We start from the raw sequence: 21,463 nt of genomic DNA on the forward strand, positions 1-21,463 counted from the left end.
CTGAAATCAAAAAAATATATATATCTTATTCATTCCTAAGTGTCTGTATTCAATGAAAAACCACAGAAGCAATAACTGATTAACCAGTACAGGGCCAATTTTCACATAAAATAAATAGTTTGAGATATATAATTCTGAGAAAACTCTTTACATCAGTCTTAAGTCTGACAGGGTCTCTGGGTCAGCATAACCTAGGTCCTTAGTTAAGGGTTTCTATAAGCAGTAGGTAGACCCAGCCAGACCGGGCTAAGTTCAAACAATACAGTAAACTTTTATCATAATTCTCATAATTGAATATTTTTCTTACAAGAAAAAAATTGAACTAATCTTGTAATTGAATAGAAAAGGAATTTAACTAGATCCAGAACTGAGTCCTAAGATGGAATGAGTTTGGTTCAACCAATTTCCAGTTTAACTCCACCCCCCCACCCCACCTACTTTATTAAGCCATGTACATTAGATTTCTAGTGAATCCAGCATTAACATACTCAGCTGATGTCACTCCTTACACAGAAACCTTTAATGAGTCTTAAATTATAATGTAAAATAATCTAATTCTAAGATTGTTATAGCAGTGAAGTATTAATTAAAACTTTGTCATTTGGGCAGAGAGAATCTTTGAAGATCATGAAAACTTAGTTGAAAATCTTCTGAACTGGACAAGAGATAGTCAAAACAAGCTTATATTTGTGGAACGTATAGAAAAATATGCACTTTTCAAAAACCCCCAGGTAAGCCTGAAAAATCTGTAAGATTGAAATTTTTACTGTTTTGACATGATCAAGTAACTGTTTTCAAAAGACAGACAGCATGATGACAAATATAGAGCACTATAGCATGAATAACTTTCTGGCCTGTGCGGATATCCTGAGGACCCAAACAGTAGCTTTATTAAAGGGTGATAGAAGTAGCTAACAACTTCTCAATAGCCTCTGGGTTTTTGAACATTTTTCCTTAGTTCTTCCCTAAGAAAGGACTTATAAATTATCATCCTTTCTGTTGAATGCTCATTGGATGACTCCACTGTTCATCTACTTTTTGCAGGGAAATGGTATTAAATTCTTCTTAGGTCTTGTGGTTTTAGGGCACCTTCACCTGATACATATACTTTTTTTGAAGAATTGTGTCAATTTGATTATAGTTTTGGGGGCCTTAGTTTTTATTCATCTGTAAAATAAGATGCTTAAACTAAATAACCCTAAAATTATTTTCCTTATCTAAATTGTATGTTTTTGTAGCCCATCTCAATGTTATTAACTTGATTTCATGCTTCATAGTTGCAAATGCTAGTTTTTTCAATGGCAAAAATAGCTATGTTATAGTAAAAATAATAGTGGAATTGGAGTCAAAGGGCCTGGGTTCAGATACTAGATCTGTTATAAACTTTTGGATGGCCTTGGACAAGTCAACCGACCTCACTGGGCCTAGGCTTCTTCACAGCTGTCCTTTCCTAATTCCCTCTCAGATTGCAGTCCTAAACATGTAATCTGGGTTAATGCCTCCCAATTATCAGGGGAAAACTTACTGACATTATACTTTTAAAAAATCAACTGAATAAGACTCAAGTAAAATTCCTATTAATTTTCTCTATTATTATTCCAATAAATACTAATGAGAAATATCACTAGTATTAAAGGCAAATACTATGTCTCAGTATACAAAATAGTAACGATGAAGTGTCATTTCTACTGATGAATACTTTTATTGAAGAATTGTGAGGAATGCTTATTTTGGGAAAGTAAAAAGCCTTTCTCTGTTAACTGCATATTGTTAGACTTTCACACTTCTTTAAATGCTTGAAAAGATCTGTTATCTGACTGAACAAGTTGTGGTATACGATTGTGATGGAATACTATTGTGCTCTAAGAAATGACAGGCAGGATACTTTCAAAAAAAAAAAACGCAGGAAGACTTACATGAACATATGCAAGATGGAATGCACAGAACCAGGAGAATTGCAGTATTGTAAGGTTGATCAACTGTCAATGACTTAGCTTTTCTCAGCAATACAGGACAATTCCAAATGACATATGATGAGAAATGCTGTCCATTTCCAGAGAAAGAATTAATGGCATCTAAATACAAATCAAAGCATACTTTTTTGTTTTCTTTATTTTCTTCTTTTTTTCCCTTTTGGTTTGCATTTTCTTTTACAACATGACTAATATGGAACTATGTTTTGCTTATTTATATTGACTAATCTATATAATAATCTATATAAAGGTGCTTGTTTTCTTCAGGAGAGATGAGGGATTTTGAAACTCAACAAATATTTTTTAAAGGTCTAAAATAAAATTAAAAAGGTATAAAATTGACTTTTGGGGAATCTAGATCAATTGGTCTTCTCTGTACTAACAACTGCCTTAAATTAAAGATTTCTTTTATTCTTTTGTTCTCTTTAAATTTAATTACAATATGCCATTCCATATTGTTTGTATCTATAATTTTACCATACAGGTAGGAAAAGATTTGAGAGACAACTAATTACAGAAAGATAAGAGGGGGCAAAAAGAACAGTAGTCAACATCTGGTAGTGACAATGGAACAGAAGAGATTTTTTTTAAGATAACAGCATGTGTAGGAAAAAGGAATATATAGACTTTCAAGTTTTCAGTCAAAAACTTATCTTTTATTCTAGATCCTTTAATTTAATGTCTTATTTTTCACTTTCAGAACTATCTTCTGGGGAAAAAGGAAACCTCTGAGATGGCAGATAGAAATAAAGAAGTGTTGCTGGAGGTATAATTGTAAATGCATTTTTAAGATTTATTTTCAAAAAATATAACTTGAAAAGGAAACTATTATTATAAATTTAGTAAATCGTGCATATACTGTACAACTTGAATCTGTTTTTCTGAATATTTAAAATTGCCTTTTTTCTAGGCATCTAGGATTATTAGCAAAAATTGTGTTTTAATGGTTGAAATTTTATGTTGCAAGAATTCTTTGTATTTAATGATTTTTAAAAGGCAAAGTATTTCTCAATTTTGTGAATTTCCTTTACATTTTAAGAGTGTTTTTTGTTGATAACTTTTGTATTTATGTCATTTTGGGATATTCATTGCATCTTTCTCCACCTCCACTTACTGAATCTTGCCTTGTATTAAAAGGATTTAAGCAAAACCAACTCACATAGCAACCACTTCTGACTGTATGCATAAACAACATTATTCACTTGTGCCAGTAGTACCAACTTTTCCACCAAAAGGAGAGGTGATGTGTATTTCATCATCTGCCTTCTGAGACAAAGATATTGATGATTTTGATGTCTTAGAATTTGACTTCCTTTTAGAGTTATTTTCTCTTATATTATTATAACTATTATAATACTGTTCTCATTCTGCTATTATGCTTGGTATTGCTTGATGTAAATTATCCTTAATGTTTCTCTGCCTTTTTCAGCATTTTCTGATCCAGTGATATTGCTTTGTATTCTTGTTTGTTTTTTTGCAAGACAGTGGGGTTAAATGACTTGCCCATAGTCACATACTAGGTAACTATTAAGTCTCTGGGGCTGGATTGGAAAGCAGGTCTTCCTGATTCCAGGATCTATCCACTTTGCCACCTAGTTGCCCCCCCCCTTGTGTTTTTTTTTTTTAAAGAAATATGTTCAACCAATGTTCAGCCTTTTCATAAGAAAGGGACACCCACGGTGTATTTCTAGTTTTTTGCCTCCACAAATGTGATAAATATTTTGGAACATGAAACTTTTCTCTCCTAGCTTTGACTTCTTTGCACTTTGGGTTCTCTTGAGAATCCTGCTTTTCATTTTTTTGTTTTTTGGCCAGTAGTGGACTTTCTGAGTCAAAGGATATGAATAGTTTACTGTTGAACCAGTTATATTCTACCAACATTGTATTAGTGAGCCCCTTTTTATAGCCTCTCCAACATTATTTCTATTACCTTCCTTAATAATTTTAGCTCTCTTGAGAGAGCTTTTAATTTTGGGTTTTTTCAACCAAATTTTATTCTGTTAACCAGAAAGTGCAACTAATATAATTCACTTAAAGTGGTTTCTGTTCATTTTTCTTGTGACCTTATTTTGAAAAGCAATTTTGTTATATTTTCATGTACAATTTTTTGCTGGTCTGTTTAATGGAAACGCTCTTTTATTTGATGTTAAGAATAATTTTTTATTTAAAAGTGGCAGAAAAAAGAAAAGTAGTCTCTTAGAATAAAGAAAGTTCAAAATAATAAATATATTTTGATTATTTCTGGTTGATATGCCAGAAGATTAAAGTTCAAGAAATTAGTATTTTGGAACACTTTGGTTTTTATATTTACCTTTACCTTACATTAGTTCTTTGTAATCCTCATTTGACGTTCTTACAGGGGTGAATGAAAACAACTTTAGGCTGTTGGTATCTTGGTACTTTTTATCTCGACATGAAAAATTTTCTTCTTCTCCCTCCCTTACTCACCTTCTCCCTTATCTTCACTGAATCTCCCTCTTTTGCCTAAGCTGGAAGTGAAGGTGGTCATTCATAGGGGGTCATACTACTAATTGGCATGCGAGTTTGTACTGTTTCACTTCTAAACTGCCTTGGCCCTCTTTAAGCAGTCCAGTGGCCCCCACTCCAGGGGTAGGGCTCACTATATTTGTGTTGGATTTTAATAGATTAACAGAAGATCTGATAGTATTGTTCAATATATGCAGTACCTGTCTAAACATTTTTTTAAATTTCAATTTCTGAAACTATCTTCTGCAAATGTAGTATTTGATTTGCTATTGAAAAACTTATTTCTAGTTGTCTTATAACAGTCTCATATTTTGTAAATATTTAAATAGTATAGTGCTTCTGTTAAATATTTAAAGTTACATTTTATTTAAATATAATTAAATGAAGTAGAATTTAGGTTCTTAACTTTTTTTGTATCAAGTTTGATGAAACATATATATCCCTCTCAGAATAATGTTTTTAAATAATTGAAGGAAATGCTAACTTTTAGTTAAAAGTTCGTGAAAATCAGGCAGATTGGTGATTATGTGGATAGAGTGCCAGGCCTAGAATCAGAAAGACTTCAAATCTGCCTCAGACATTTACTGTCTGTGTGACTCTGAACAATCACTTTATCCTTTGTGCCTCAGTTTTCTCATCTGTAAAATGAGCTGGAGAAGGAAATGGCAAACCACTCCAGTATCTTTACCAAGAAAATTCCAAATGGGGTCATGGAGAGTTGGTCATAACTGAAACAACTGAATGACAACAATAGTAACATGAAATTAAAGATGCATTTTTTTCCCACCCATGAACCCCAGATCCCCAAATGAAGAATGCCTGAATTAGAAGGTCTACAAATTTTGCATACTAAGTGGGAAATATTTTGGAGCTTCCCTCCCCCCCATTCCATTTGAATTTTTTAGATGACATAGGTGGTAAAAGGATTAAAAAACTACTAGTGTTTGTGATCATCTATGAGATATATCTTGGGTGGGAAAATGTTAACAAAAACTAATCAAAACAGCTATTGTACTAGGATTAGAGACAGGAACATCTGTTTAGAATCCTACCTCACATACTAATTATGTGACTGAGCAAATCAGTTAACTTGTAGAGTCTGTAGCCTGAAGATTGGACTTAATTATTTCTAAAGCTCCTTCAGTTTTAAATTTGGATGTATGGGATGAGGGGGAGGGGGAAATGCATGTAGCATGGTTTCAACAATCATAAAGGCTTTTGATTTTATGCTAATAGCTTATGTCATGTAGCATGGTTTCAACAATCATAAAGGCTTTTGATTTTATGCTAATAGCTTATGTCATGTGAATAAGTTTTATTTTGACAAGCTAGGGATTATAATCTTCACTATTTTCTATATTGTTCTGTTTCAGGAGTGTTTTTGTGGGAGTTCTGTGACTGTCCCGGAACTTGAAGGAGTACTGTGGCTGAAAGATGATGGCAAGAAGTCCTGGAAAAAACGCTATTTTCTCCTGCGAGCTTCTGGTATCTACTATGTTCCTAAAGGAAAAGCAAAGGTGCGTTCTTAATAGTAAAAATGTTCAAATTTTTCATTGATACTGCTTTAATTATTTGGTGAGTTATTGCTTTTGTTTTGTTTCATCTTTTTAAACTCCAACATACTTTCTCATAAAGAAAAGCTAAAGCAAAACTGACAAAGCAGCCATCAATTCTGACCAGGTGTTCACAATGTGCCACACCCACATCTCCCCACATTTGGGCTGTATAGAACTTTTTTTCATCCTCTAGGCTTAAGGGTCAAGATTATTCACTGAAATTTGTCTGAGTTTAACAACCTTTTAAAAAAAATTTTTTTAGTCATTGTATTTTATTTGCTCATTTCTGCTTTCTTTACTCTGCAACAGCTCATAAAAGTACTCCCCTGTTTCTTCAAACTGCTTTAGGTGTGTTGTTTCCTATACAATGATTATTATTTTGGGTTATGTTCATACATAGCAATTTGTTCATCCATCCTCATGTTGATGTTACCATTTTCTTTTTAGTTGTTTCCATCATAAATAATGTTGCTATAAGTATTTTGTTAAATATAGTACTTTGTATTTTTCTTCTGTGACCTCCAAGATATGGTGACCTGATGTGGAACTGTATGATCAGTTTAGTAATTTTTCTTACGTAATTCTAAATTTTTTTTTGAACAGTTAGGCTAGTTTCTAGTTCCATCAATAAGTTTAGTATGTCTAGCTTCTCACAATCGTCCAAAATGGACTATTTTTTCCATCCTTTGCCAATCTGTAGATTAGTATTAAACTTCAGACTTGTTTTAATTTTTTAATTATTAGTGTTTTTAAATATTTTGCATGCATGGAAAATTAACTTAGGTCATATTATCATTTTTATTATATTGGCAAGAGCACATCCAGGGCTATCTCCTGATTCATATCTGACTGGACTCAGATGTGAGGCTGGTGACTTAGCACAGCACTCCCCACACTCAGATTCAGTTCACATACATGTCATGGCATCACCATCACATGAAGGAGGATTTAGCAGCTTGTTTTGCTTGATCCTAGAAGGTAGAACTAGAGACAGTAAGTGGGTAGAAGTTTTAAAGATAAAAAAATTAGGATTAGTGTAAGAACTTCTTAAAGGGTTTGGGTAATTATTTTTCAGGATGTTATAAAAAAGGGACTCTTTTTTGCACATTTTGAGCTACATATTTACTAAGTTCCCTTCAGTTCTGAAAAGCTATCTCTACAGATTTGGTGGTAGAGGTATCATGCTTAGTGATAACAGAAAGGTGTCATGAAGGAGAGGAGAATCTAAACATCAGGGCTTTTATACTTTTTAAATTGGTCAATTAATGATACTGCTGTTTGAACTGAAGATAACTGGTTTAGGAAGCCATCTTTATAATCTCAGTATGAATAATACAGCAGAATGAAAAAAATACTATAGGCAGTCAAAAATAGAGGAATGGCAACAATTGAGAGATTAAGGGCTGGAGATGTAGACTTTGAAAATGGTAAAAGTAAATGAGCTTACCCATAGAACCATCACAGAGAAGAACACAAAGAAGCAGACATCCATCATCAGAGAGTACCTGACAAATTTTTTCCTGACTCTTGTTTTTGTATTAGGTTTCTCGGGATCTTGTATGCTTTCTTCAACTGGATCATGTCAATGTTTACTATGGACAGGATTATCGAAACAAATACAAAGCACCTACAGATTATTGCTTAGTCCTGAAGGTAACTTGTTTGATAATTTCATAAGAATTTCTAATTGAAGTTGCAAGGTAGATAGGATTATCTGTAATATTATCTTAATGTAAGCACTCACATTGCCTCTACATGACATATTATTTTACTTAGAATTTAAAAGAGGAAAAAGAAAAGTAGTAAATGTAACAAATTTAAGAATTTGATATATTATACTAGAACTAAGATTTTTTAGTAATAGAAATGGATATTGACGTATTCATGTTGTTATAGACAATTTGATCTTATTTCTTCAGGGTTTTTTGGTTTGGGTTTTTTTTTTTTTTTGAAATACACATTTGTCTTCAGAAAATTAAAATTAGGTCATCATATGGGATGAAAATTCTGTTCAGGTCCTGAGAATCTTATTTCCATTTACCTGGTGTTCTTTACTAAAAGGAACCATCAGAGGGCACTGTAGTCTGAGTTTAAACTTCACTTCCCTTCCATCCACTGCAGGAGGAACTTTAAAGTAAATCATTCCATTGAATTCCCAATTCCTTTATTGTGCCCTTTTTATGTCTTACTTTGTTACCTCCATGAAGTTTTCCAATCCAATTATTCCTTCACATTGAAAAGGGGAAAAAACATTTTGAATAAATGTAATAGAAACAACTTCAAAAATATATAGCTATCTTTTATCTCGATAAGATTAAATTATTTTCACAAATGAAGCAAAGATTTATCTTTAATTTGTTTGATTTATTACAATTAAAGGGCTTTGGAAAACAGTTTCAGAATTTTTATCTATAAAGCATCAATACAACCTGTCCTTTTTTTTAATGTGTCATGGTTTTTCCCTTCTCATTTTGTATATATATTGTTTTGGTTGTTTTTCCCCCTCCTCTCCTGCCCTGTTTTCTACTATAAGATTATCAAAAAGGAAAAGTTATGGTTTAATTCTCAACCATGTTTGTATTTACTAGCAGAATGTTGTGTCAAATCACTAGAGTGTTCAAGACAATGGTTCTTAAACTTTTGGGACCATAAACTACTGCTAAAAATCTGAGAAACCATCTAACTGTCTTGTTTCTAATTGACCCTTTCCCACAAGGTCTCCCAAATAAATGTTCTTTACTTCCTTGCATAGGAAGAAGATTAAAAAGGCAGGGGTGATAGAAATAAAAGATAGTATGATGAGAAATACTGAGAAATAGCAGAATTGTTAACCGCTTTCAAACCACACATAATGAATGTTTTAAAGGAAAGTCAAAGCTTCTTCGCTCCTCATTGCATACCCCCAAAATTCACTATTACTATTACTACTACCAGCACTACTATCACTATTATCACTGCCCACCTTTGTTTTTATTTTGAAAAAAATATAATCCAGAACTTTATTGAGAAAGTCTTTCTAAAGTAACTAACAGAAAAGATTAGGATAGTTAGAGTACCGACCCTGGAGTCAGGAAGATCTGAGTTCAAATCCAACCTCAGACACTTAATATTTGTTTTATAACCTTGGGCGAGTTACTTAACCCCATAGCCTTGCAAAAACAAAAAAAGATTAGTACCTGCTTATATATTGTCTTTTTCTATAGCCTTTTTTTTTTTTTTTTTTAGGTTTTTGCAAGGCAAATGGGGTTAAGTGGCTTGCCCAAGGCCACACAGCTAGGTAATTATTAAGTGTCTGAGACGGGATTTGAACCCAGATACTCCTGACTCCAAGGCCGGTGCTTTATCCACTACACCACCTAGCCGCCCCTCTATAGTCTTTTAAAATTTCATTTGCACCTTCATGGCAATTCAGTTCATCAAAAACTTATTGAATTAAGTTGGCATTTGAATTAATGAACCAAATTGTCAACTCTAGTTGGCAGTAGACTTAAAGAAAATGATTCTGATTTCCTAGTTTGCTATTTGTTCTGTACTAGTCACTGGTTGTTTGGTCTTCATGATACATGTGTATACACAGTTTATAAGTTAAATGGAGAGTAAAGGTTAAGGGGGAAAATCAGTCTATTTGCTTTTAAAAGGAAAAAAATCACAATAATTCCTGAGGAAAATTTGAATTTAGACATTCAAAGTATCAGTTTCTCAAATGAGGAAAAATTCATTTTTATTAGATTTGAGATGCAGGAAAACCAATAGTATTTTTGAGATGAATAAGAACATGAAACTTGAAGTATTGCTAATAAAAGAACTGTGATATATACCACAAATGTAATAGCATATGATATGTCTGTATATAAGCTATTTTCAAAATCATGAATATGATAAAAAAAACTATTTTCAATTGCATTTGCTTCCAAAGTATTGAGGGGAGCATTGATGTCTATAATTGTATTTGATTTTCTAATTTAGAGTTGTGATTATACAACATCACTTCTTGTGGAAAACCTTTGATTTACTCAATGGGAATTGTTTGGTCAAATACAGTTTAAAAGAAAAAAGAAAGAAAAGAAAAGAAAAGGAAGCAATGACTTAGGTTTGATTTCAGAAAAAAACTATTAAAAATTCTATTATATTTCCTTCCTGGTACTTCCTTAGTGAGTGTTGCCTTTTACCAGATGGTCCTTCCAAATCATTGTTATATTTAAAATGAGGGGAAGATGTATGTAGGGTTTTTTTTTTTGAGGGGAGGGGGAGAGTGTTAGTGCAAAGATATACATAATGTCTTTTCAACCATTATTAAGTCAAAAGGATTTTGAATTAACCCAACTTCTACACATTTCATATTCTCCCCAGCTTCCATTTTGTGAATTTTTTTCCTCCTTTATGGTCATTTTTAACCTACTCTTATCCTTTTTTTGAAAAAAGTTTAGGAGTGAAGAACAATGTGATTTACCCTGTCCCATACACACTGAAATCCTGCTCAAGGCAACCCTTTTCATATTGATGAAAAGAAGCTAGCAATTTCATGGATGATTCTGATTACCTCTCTGCCACCCATGTTCATTGTTGAAGTGACAATAGACTTTAGTAGATAAAATTTATATATCAAGGAAATCACCATCATAATAGCTGGCACTTAGACGGTTCTTTAGGGTTTGCAAAACAATTTACATGCACTAGTTCATTTGATTATCACAAAAACCAGTATGAGCTAAGTGTTGTTATTGTCTCCATTTGAAGATGAGGAAACTGAGGTGGGCAGTTATTGTGACCTGCCCCTGATCACACAACTAGTTGCATCTCAGGCAGGATTTGAACTCTCAAATTTCAGTGGAGGACCAGGATTCTACCGTGCCCCACCTGTTTGGCTCTATTGTACTAGTAGTGGTGGTAGTACTTCTGTTAGCAGCAGTACTAATAGTAGTAGTTGGTTTTTTTGGTTTAGTTTGTTTTGGTTTGGTTGTTTCATCAAGCATGTAGAGAGTCTCCATTTTTTGGGTGAAGGAACAGTCATAAAAGTAAGTGATTTTAAAAGAGATGGTTACTGAACATCCTGATTATGAAGTAGCGATTCAGACTTTTTTGTGGATTTCTCCCCCTTTTCTAGACTGTCCTTCATTAAGCTAGATTAATTCGTTTTTGAAAAAAAGTTTAGGAGAAACTAAGGATAATTTGATACTCTGAACCATAAATACTACTAAAGGATGTCTCTAGAGCTGATGTGAACCACAGTTTCATTCAGAACAACTTGTGACAGACTCACTTAATTTCCTAAAACAGACCAGGAGATTGCTGTTCTTATAGTTTAACCTAGATTTTTGCAAAGCAGTCAGAAAGTGGGGAAAATGGAGATGATAGCATTCCATGATGTGAATTTAGAATTGCTGGAATGGGTATGTTAAATACAATGTTGGAAGGCCATTGATAGCCATGATGACTTGAATTATACCCATAACTATTGGTTGAAGTAATGGGGAATAATCTGGAAAAGGCACAGCAGGCAGAGTGAGGAGAACATGGTAACTGCCTTCCAATTAGGATTAAGAGGGGTGGCTAGGTGGCACAGTGGATAGAGCGCTGGCCCTGGAGTCAGGAGTACCTGAGTTCAAATCCAGCCTCAGACACTTAATAATTGCCTGGCTGTGTGACCTTGGGCAAACCACTTAACCCCATTGCCTTAAATAAACAAATTTTTTTAAAAGAATTCTTTCTTGAAAGAGAGAATTTAGCATTTTTTCTATGTTTCTGGAGGGCCAATTACAGGCCAGTGTAGAATTGATGGAAAGAAAGCCTGCTATCAAGTAGAACTAATCCAAAGTAGAAGGGTCCATTGTATGAAGTATTTTACCAGAAATATTAGGCATGTTTTATATAGAATTCTTGTTCAGGTGTGGTTTAGATGAGATGAACACAGAGGAGCCCTTCTCACCCTGAGTTTCTGTATATGTTTATAAGTGAATGTTGAAGGAAAGATTGTGGAGTCCAAATATCTCCCTACTCCAAGGCCAGTGAGATTTCTTTCCACTTTACTATACTGCTTATTTCTTAATAGAAGTTTGTTTTTAAATAATTAGCCTTGAGGCTAGGCATTCAATCAATTCAATTAGTGAATTTGCTCATTTTTTCTCTCACTATGTAAATAAGAACCTAATTTGCTATCTACCTACTAAGCAGAGATTGTTAAAAAGGAAAAAGAGATGTTTTGTAAACTGTAAAGCACTCCAGAATCTCAAGGTATGAATTCTTAGGCATGTCTAGGTTTTCCTGTGTTCTTCCAAGGAAACAACTTTCAAGATTTTTGTTTATATCATCATGAAAACCACCAAAGAGTTTCCTAGTAATAAAAATTACCAAGTTAAAGCAGTTAAGTAATCCTAAAATAACCAGCTTAAAGCAGTGAATGAAATTTTTAGAAAACAAATATTTTTGGTTAAAACCATGTATAGGCTGTACATGTGCAACATAGATAAAATTGTTTGTGGCAGTGGGGAAGAGGGAGGCAAGGGAGAATGGTAGAAAAATGTGGAACTCAAAAGCTTGCAAAAGAATGAATGTTGAAAACCATCTTTGCATGTGATTGTAAATAAATTTTTAAAATATATTCCAGAACTAAACAAAACACAGACAGGGAGAAGGGAGCCAGAGTTGAACATAGGAGTATAGGATTACTGGGCTTCTTTATATCCATCTTTCCATGAAAGTAAACTGTTCCTTTTTTTAAAATACTATTCTGCTGGTGATGTCATATAGTAGTGAAACTGAATATACCACAGACTCCAAAGAATTAATAACACAAAGGGCAAATATTTGATAGGGCATGGAGGATGTGAGCAATAACCAGTGAGGAAACGAGAAAAACGATGAAAAATAAAAGACGGGGGTAGCTAGGTGGTGCGGTGGATAGAGCACCAAGAGTCAGGAGGACTTGAGTTCAAATCCAGCCTCAGCTACTTTGAATTAACAAGCTGTGTGACCTTGGGCAAGTCATTTAACCTCATTGCCTTGCAAAAACTAAAAAAAAAAGATGTCAAGGAATTATATGGGAGAAGAAAATAGGTCAAGTTACATGGCAAGGTAAGACAGTGTTCCATTGGTCTGCTTTCAGTGTTAAGAAAAGTCAAGGAAGATTCCAGTACCCAGACAAAACTTATGAGAAGATATGGAAAAGGGTTGCACAAGATGGGCAGACCTGAATGGGTTGCAGTATTACAATATGAAATACTTTTTTAAACGAGTTATAATTGTTTTAATTGGAACATAGGCTGCCTTTTTCCTTAATCATTATAACTATAGTTGGTATTTTTTTAGGAGGGATAGGAATGGGGACCTCTGACCCATGATTTCAATAGCATTGGGAAATCTCTGGGTGAGGAAACTCTTTATCTATGCAAGTTAGGACCTTCTCTGCATTTTAACTTAAGACAGCTGCCTAAAGCAACCTGTAGTTGCTTAGGTTTAATGAACTGTTTGGGCCACATAGCCATTATGTATGAGAGGTAAGACTTAAACCAAGGTCGTCCTGGTTCTGAGGCTGGTTGGCTGTCCTTTATGGCACTGTGTCTCTCTGTAAATATCTACACATATACCCCTTCCATAGAGAGTTCATGTTAGAACTATGGTCTATCTAAGCAATGGTTCAACATATTTCTGCAGATAAGGTATTGACTTGCTTCAGTTAGAAGGATTTTCCTCATCCCAGAGTTCTGAATATCATTGAAATTACAGGTATAATCTCTAACCTTAGATTAGTTTCATCCAGAACAGAGAGGACACTTTTGGGGTGAATTTCTCATGGATTTCTTCTTTTCTGTTCACTGTTCTAACTTATATGGAAATGATGTTTGTGCATTACACACTTTTGACTTTTGGCAGAGGGAACAGAATAGGAAGTAGCAATGAAATATATTTCTAAATGGATATTAAAATAGTTTGCTCTTTTCTCAGACTAAGGAAGCTCTCATGGATTTTTGGTTTTATGTATATACAGTGTGGTTCACAGGAAAAACTGCTCTCTTTCCCTCTCCTAATTTTCTCAGGTTGAAATTTAATTTGGTTTTGTTTCTTCCCTGATATAATTTGTTATTCTCCAGTATGAATATATACAAAAGATTATCAGGGAATGTCCTGGGATATATACAATTCATTTATCAGGTTTTCTGTAAGTCATATATCTTGTTCCAAGGTTAAATTCAAGATTTTAAACAACGAATTGGGGGATTAACCTAATTGTTACAAAAGTGTTGTCAGGGCGACCTTAATTTTTGGTTTAGGTTTTGGTTATCATCTTGAAGTTACATTTTAAATATTCCTTTCAATATTTTCTTTTTTTAATTCCAGCACCCACAGATCCAAAAGAAGTCTCAGTATATCAAATATCTTTGTTGTGACGATGTTAGAACTCTACACCAATGGGTAAATGGCATCCGGATTGCAAAGGCAAGATTTTCTTTAATGTGTCTGATATATTCATATTGCAGTACAGCAAATTTGTATTAAATACCTGTTATAATATGCCTAATGAATGTATCGTGCCAGATGCCAGGGATACACAGCTTAAAAATCAAGTTTCTGTTTCTAAGAGTTCAAGATCTAAGAGGATAGGAAATGTACAGAACTAATAGCACAAAGATCATGATAAAGACAAAGGGGAGATCATTTTCATATTGCAGGCTAAGGGGTGGGGAGAGGTAATGGTCTTGAGAACCAAAGCTTCATGGAGGAGATAGCCTCTGTTAGCAAGCTTTGAAAATGGATTTCAGTCAGTAAGAGTTGAAAAGGAAGTAGATTGCTGGTCCAAAGAATGACATGTTTGGAGGCAGTAAGGTAAGTCTGAAGAAGGTAAGTTTGGGAAACACTGTCCAATCTGGATTGTGTGCAGTAAAAAAGAAAGTAGTGGAATCTGCTGGAGGTCTGAGTCGGTGGAGGGATATGGTCAGACTGGTACAGTCTTCCTAAAGATTTTTTTCCAGGTATTTGGAGGATAGATTGAAGGGAGAAGATGAGGGTTAGCACTAAAATGTGAATATATAGAACTGGAAATAAGGAGCATATTGTGGACAAAGCAAAGTAAGGATATTGGAAATGAGAGGAAAAGAAAAGAGTGAAATAATAAGCCTACCTGACAAGGTTTTGGGGTCGAGGAATGATGCGTTAGTTCACTTTTGGATATAGATCAGTAGTTTTAGAACTGTCAGTGATGTCAGATAGCACCTAGTTCAACTCCTTCCTTATCCTGAGATCCTGAAAGTTTATTGACTAGGCCATACAGGTAATAAGTGGAGTTGGAGGTACTAGCAGAACCTTAGAGGTATGCATGAGGCAGCTAGAAATGTAGAACTGGCATAGATAAAAATGTTAAACAACATAAAGCATTGAACCATTAACAACTACTGTTTGAGTTCAGCAATCTGACATTCTGGATCTGTCTTGTCTAGATGGTTGTTAGTCACACATCTGGCCATTTCACAATGTGAAATACTATGAGATACTTTTTATCTTTGTAGGTAAACTTTGTATATAAATCTAATTAAATTATATTTATAGCATTCCTTTCATGCACTAATTTAGTAATTCTGTCAAAGGAAATGAAGTTAGTCTACCATGACCAGTTCTTTATGAAGCTGCATTAGCTCTTTGTAATCACTACTTTCCATTTTTAGATAACCCCTAGCTAGATGATCAGATCTAGAATTTTCACAGGAATCAAAATCAAACTTACTGGCCTATAGTTGACAGATTCTGTTCGCCACCATTTTTTAAAATTAAAGTTTTTTTCCACGAAAAATCCACTTTCTCCCTTCATTGAGATAGAAAAAAACCAAAATATTCTATTACGGATCAGTAAAGTCAGTCTCATAAAATAAATTACTATATTAACTGGAAAATCAGGATATTTGTCCTTCTCAAGTCTTATGGTACCTCTCCCATTTCCATGATCTTTCAGATGTCATTAAGTGTCTCAACTACTTTTTATGTATTTCATTTGGACTAGCTGACTTAAATTCAATAAGGGCAATTAAATGCTAACTTATCTGTTTACTTATCCTGAATATTAACTCCTTGTTAAGCCTTTATCTTGGGTAGAAAAGTAGAAGCAAAATGAAAATTGAGCATCTCCTTTTTTCTGTTTCCAGTTGTCATAATCCCATTTATCTCAGTAAAGGTTTTCTCCTTTAATTCTCCTTTTCCTTTTTAGAAGGGAAAGGAATGGACCTGTGCTTTCATTGGCAAAGTGAACCTTCAGGTGTGCAAGATTCCCTTTACCAATAGCTGGCACATTTTCTGAAAATTAGAATCTTGGAACCCTTCAGAGCTCTAGCCTCAGTTCCTTGAGCTTTCACACCACAAGCACTAGTTCCATGGGATTCTGCCAGGCTCCCAGAGCCTCCCTGTTCCCTGCCCTTTTTGTACATTTTGGACATCTGTCCATTTCATTTAAAATAGAAGTAGGTTCTAAATTCACTGTGTCTGTACCAGGCCCTCCCTCTGATTCTCCAGAACTGCCCCCTCTCCCAGGTGTCTACTTCCTAGGAACGGTCACTTGGCCCCCTGGCCTTCACCCTCACCCAAGCAGCTCAATCCTCTACTTGGTTAGTTCTGCTCAGAAACTTCATATTAAGTCAGGTGTCCAGGAGAGTTTTCCTTCCTCTCTGGATTTTCTGTGCAGTATTTTGTCCTCTGTTTCTGAGTATGTGTTGTCTTTATATTTGCGTGGTTTGGTATCCCAGCACTTAGTACAGTGACTTGCACTCAATAAATGGTTGTTGATTTATTCTTCACACAAATCATGTCTTTTCTCCACTGAGTGTCTTGTTTCTTTTTGTGTCTTCAGAATTTCATTCTTAGGTTCACTTCTACAGCATTTAAATCTGAGAGATCCTGTCTATTTCCTGTGCACCCTTTGAAATCTGCTTTCCCAGCATCTAGTATATGTGTTAGAGTATGCTCTAGAAACACTTAGGAGATCCATCATCATATCTTTCTCAGCAAACCATTGACTTCCATTTAACAAGAGTCAGATCAATGTCCAAAAAATGTATGTCTTGTTCTGCATTTTGAGTCCATTATCTTTCTCTCAATCCATCATTGGTCCTTCAGAATCATGGTTATGCTTTGCATTGATCAGAGTTGATTCTTTTAAAGTTGTATATCTTTATAATATTGTTATATAATGAATTGGCTTGATTCTACTCCTTTATCAGTCCATGGATATCTTCCCAGCTTTTTCTGAAACCAACTTTTTCATTTCCTGTAGCACAATAATATTCTATGATATTGTTCCATTTCTAATTGATGGTTACCCCCTTGGCTTCTAGTTGTCACACACGCACACCCACATGCACACTGCTGTAGGGCTTGAACTCATTAGGAAATTGGGCCATTAGTAATGATATCACTACTACACAGTCAAAGCACATGTTCAATGACTTTTGGGCACAAGTCTAAATTGCTTCCAAAAGGGCAGAATCAGTTCACATCGTCAACTGTGCATTATGTGCTTGTTTTCCCACAGCGATTCCAACAAGGATAAGTTTACATTTTTATCATCTTTGCCAGTTGATGGGTGTGTGATAGAGTCTCCCAAGTTACTTTATTTTTTTTTTTATGCAGTAGTTATTTGGAGCAGTCTTTCACATACTTCAGATCCTGGAGAAATCTAGCTTTCAGTAACCACATGAAATTGGCTGTTTAAATCTCAGTCCAAAGTTACCTGGTTAAAACTTAAGGCCATCTGTACTGCACCAAACCTACCTCTTTCACCATCACCATCAATTATCCTCCAATTGTTCTATTTAATCAGCAAGCATTTGTTAAGCCTTATTATGTGACAGGACGAATTTAGCCTTGAATTTACAAGGAATTATAAAAATCTTGGTCCTATTCCTCATGGAGCTCCCAGGGAAGTCGCTGAAAATGGAAGGAGGTGGAAAGTTTCTGCCTCTTGCAGAAAGTCGGATTTGAACTGAGTTTGAAAGGAATCCAGGAGAAGCCAAGAGATAGAGACATGGAATGCTAGTATTTCAGGAATAAATGATATCAGTGAAAAGGCAGGTGGAATGTGGTGTTTAAGGAAATGAGAAACCAATACTTCATGTGGAGGAGAGTAAGGTATAAAAATCCTAGAAAGGTATGAAAGGACCGTGAAAAGCATTTTTAAAAAAAAAGCATTTTATATTTTCTAGGTGCTGGGGATATTGTAAAAATACAAAGAATGAAATAGACCCAACTTTTTTCCAACTTAATTTCCCTTGTCTTACCTTCTCTTTTTCCTCCTATAGTCTTCCTCTTCAGGCTCTACTCCTTAATCTTCCTTGATGCCTTCCTCCTTAGCTTTTATATATTCTTTTCTCACTTTTGCTCCTCTTTCATCCTGGAAGTAGAATCTAGAGAATTATCTCTTGAATTTGTCTCAATTTCTCCTAAATTTCTCTTCCCCACTTAATTATTTCACTAGACCATACAACTTTAAATCACCTACTAGATTTTTCTCCTTGTTCTGTTAAAATCTTTTTCTCTTCTCCTCTGCCTTCTCCCATGGGAACCAAATACTTCGAAAAGGTCAAGAATGAGGACTGAGAAAAAAAAATCATTTGATTTGGTAATTATGAAGTTGATGGCATTGGAGAAAACAATTTCAATAGGGTGGTAGAGATTGATATCTACTCTTTCTAGAAATTTAGCAGTGACAGGAATGAGTGGGAGGAATAGAAGAGTCATTCAAAGACTTTCTGGGAGGTCAATGAAATCTGTTTCTAGACAGAAAAGAGCCATATTTAAAAAAAAAGTGGACGGGGAATGGGTTTGGAAATGACAGATGCAATCAAGAGCATAAGGAAAGATGTCTCAACAAAGAGGGTCACTTCATCTCATGTTGATGAATATATATTAGTATAATGTATTCTTATTAGTTGAAGTTTAAACTCTGAATCTTAACTGAGTGATTAGAGAGCACTAGATAAGGTGAAAATGTAGTTTGAGTTTGGAATTCCTTGTGATCCTTTTGAAGGAAATTTTCTTTTTTTTATTATGCTTTTTAAATTGCTTTTAAGCAATCTAATCCACAGATATAACTATCTATTGACTATTGCAACATTTCAGCTCTTTCTGCCAGATTAGAAATTATACCTAGCCAAATACATTGCAGCTTAACTCATTCTAATGGTTTGGCATCGTGAGCAAGTCCTTTAATAGAAACTTGTGAATTAACTAATAAACAAATATTCTTTTTCCTCCCTCTACACTAATTAAATTCAACTAAAGTCATAATTACTATCTTTTCTGTTTAGTATGGAAAACAACTCTACCTGAATTACCAGGAAGCCCTGAAGAGAACAGAGTCAGCCTATGACTGGACCTCCTTGTCTAGTTCCAGTATCAAATCTGGATCAAGTTCTTCTAGCATCCCAGGTAAATCAGAAAAACTTCAAAAGTTTTTTTTTCACTATTTGTGGTAAAGACTATCCTGATCTTTAAAGCAGAAATTCCCAGTCTTTGTGCTGTGGAATCCCTTAGACCCGTATCAGTCTGGTGAAATTTATGGATCCCTTCTCAGAATATGTTTTCAAATGAATAAAATAAATGGTTTATATTAAAATAGTTATTTAAAAGTTTTGAAGTTCACATATATTAAGAAATGCTACTTTAAACATTTTTAGCCCTTTCCCAAGACTGATAATTTCTCTATTTCAGTATAATCTTAATTGCTGACCCTCTTAAAAATAACAATTTGTGTGTTCCGTTTTTAAATTTTTCACTGCCAGGCTTTTGCCATTTCCTCAAAATTGTCTGCTATTTCCTCAAAACCGAGGCTAAGATTCTTCATAGAGTATCTTCAGAATGGAAAACTTTAGATTAAATATGGGATGATGTTATTCAGAAATCTCAAAGATGGGGAAAAAAGATTATTTCCATGATTCTGTTTCTTACTGTAACTTTTAATCAGTGAATGATTAAAAACCCAAGCTTTGACTCAGTTCCCATGAAATAGCTATAAAAAAGTAAAGAAATAGGAAGTTGCAGTCCTGTGATTTTTTTTTGCCTCCAGTTTAAGCCTCTAGCAAGACAATCTTTGCATTATTATTGTGTAAGAACAATTAAGGAAGTAAATAAAAAAACAAATTTGATAAGAATATAGACCAAAAAGTGAATAACGAGTATGTCGGACAGGTATATGCAGAAAAGAAACAAAGACAAATCAACCATTATAAATAAATTGAAATGTCATGACATTATGTTCTAATTCAATATTATTTAAATACATTTCATAGTATACAGTTTAGGGGTAGACTTTCTTTTTCCCAGATACTTTAGAAGTCCTTGATCAATAGATCATAGAATCAGATCTAGAAAGAATCTCAAGATATTACTAGATATGTAACCTAGTCTTCAACAAACAATAATTGAGTAACTTCTTTGTGCAAAAACATTGTTTTAGATGTTGAGGAAGAAACAGAAATTAAATAAAACACAACCCCTGACCTCAGTTTAATGGGGGGGGGGGGATACAAAGAAAAAGGTAATAGTAAAAATCCCTTTTTTATAGATGAGGAAACAGAGGCCCAAAGAATCTTCATGATTCCTCCTCCCCCCCCCTTGTTGTTAGTAAGGGTTGGAGAGAGGAAGATTTTACTTGCTGATTTTTTTTTCAAGGTAGTGAGGTTAAGTGACTTGCCAAAGGCCACACAGCTAGGTAATTATTGTGTCTGAGGCTGAATTTGAACTCAGGTCCTCCTGACTCTAGGGCCACTGCACCACCCTCGAAAGGAAGATTATAGATGTTATTCTTAGTAATGAATTGGTAATGATTCTTAAAGTATGACATAAGAGCTTTGTGGGTTTCATCACCCCATACATGATCTGCAATCTGGGGAAACTACAGCAATATAATATAGAAGGGAAAGTAATCCTTCCTAGTTTATTTAGTAATAGCCAGGATTCCACATTATATTCTTATTCATTCTCTTTCTCCCTCCTTTTTCCCTCTCTCCAGAAAATGCAATGATTTCAAAGTCCTAATGGTAATAGTCACAACAGATTTAAATCTGTATTTTAAAAGTCATTTAATCTTAGAGTAGTTTGTCCCATTTCCGAGTGAGTGTAACAGAGCAGACGCTAAATTTTAAAAGGCCCATTTTCTCAATCAAAAGGAATCAAATTTATAATTAACCATCACCTTAACTGTTGTTAGTTTTATTTTGAGGTGGTTTTTTTTTTTTTAGTCAAGGAAAATAGGTTATAGACTTGTTCTATGGGGGATAAAAAAAAATTTGCTAGGTTTTTTAATGCTGTCCTTAAATGTTTTCTTTACTTACTTAGATTTTCCTATTTGTCTTCCAACAATATTCACAATCTTTTTATATAATTTCTTTGTGAACTAATATGATCAGTAGGCTTGAGATTTACCATTTCTAAGTTGGGAGACATTTTCTAGTGGAAAATATAGTAGATTTT

General features: G+C 34.2%; 1 protein-coding gene across 6 annotated transcripts in view; it reads left to right on the top strand.

The window, feature by feature from the left end:
* Window positions 1-21,463, top strand: part of RAPH1 (Ras association (RalGDS/AF-6) and pleckstrin homology domains 1) — a 102,745-nt gene that overhangs the window by 71,035 nt on the left and 10,247 nt on the right. For all 6 annotated transcript variants that reach the window (XM_074191575.1, XM_074191577.1, XM_074191576.1 and 3 more), the window contains 6 exons: window positions 610-731; window positions 2,674-2,739; window positions 5,834-5,977; window positions 7,559-7,669; window positions 14,351-14,449; window positions 19,300-19,420. In XM_074191575.1, coding sequence (XP_074047676.1) covers window positions 610-731; window positions 2,674-2,739; window positions 5,834-5,977; window positions 7,559-7,669; window positions 14,351-14,449; window positions 19,300-19,420 — 663 coding nt within the window. The remainder of the gene's footprint in view (window positions 1-609; window positions 732-2,673; window positions 2,740-5,833; window positions 5,978-7,558; window positions 7,670-14,350; window positions 14,450-19,299; window positions 19,421-21,463) is intronic.

This window comes from Macrotis lagotis, chromosome 6 (assembly GCF_037893015.1).
Source record: "Macrotis lagotis isolate mMagLag1 chromosome 6, bilby.v1.9.chrom.fasta, whole genome shotgun sequence".
Taxonomy (NCBI): Eukaryota; Metazoa; Chordata; class Mammalia; order Peramelemorphia; family Peramelidae; genus Macrotis; species Macrotis lagotis.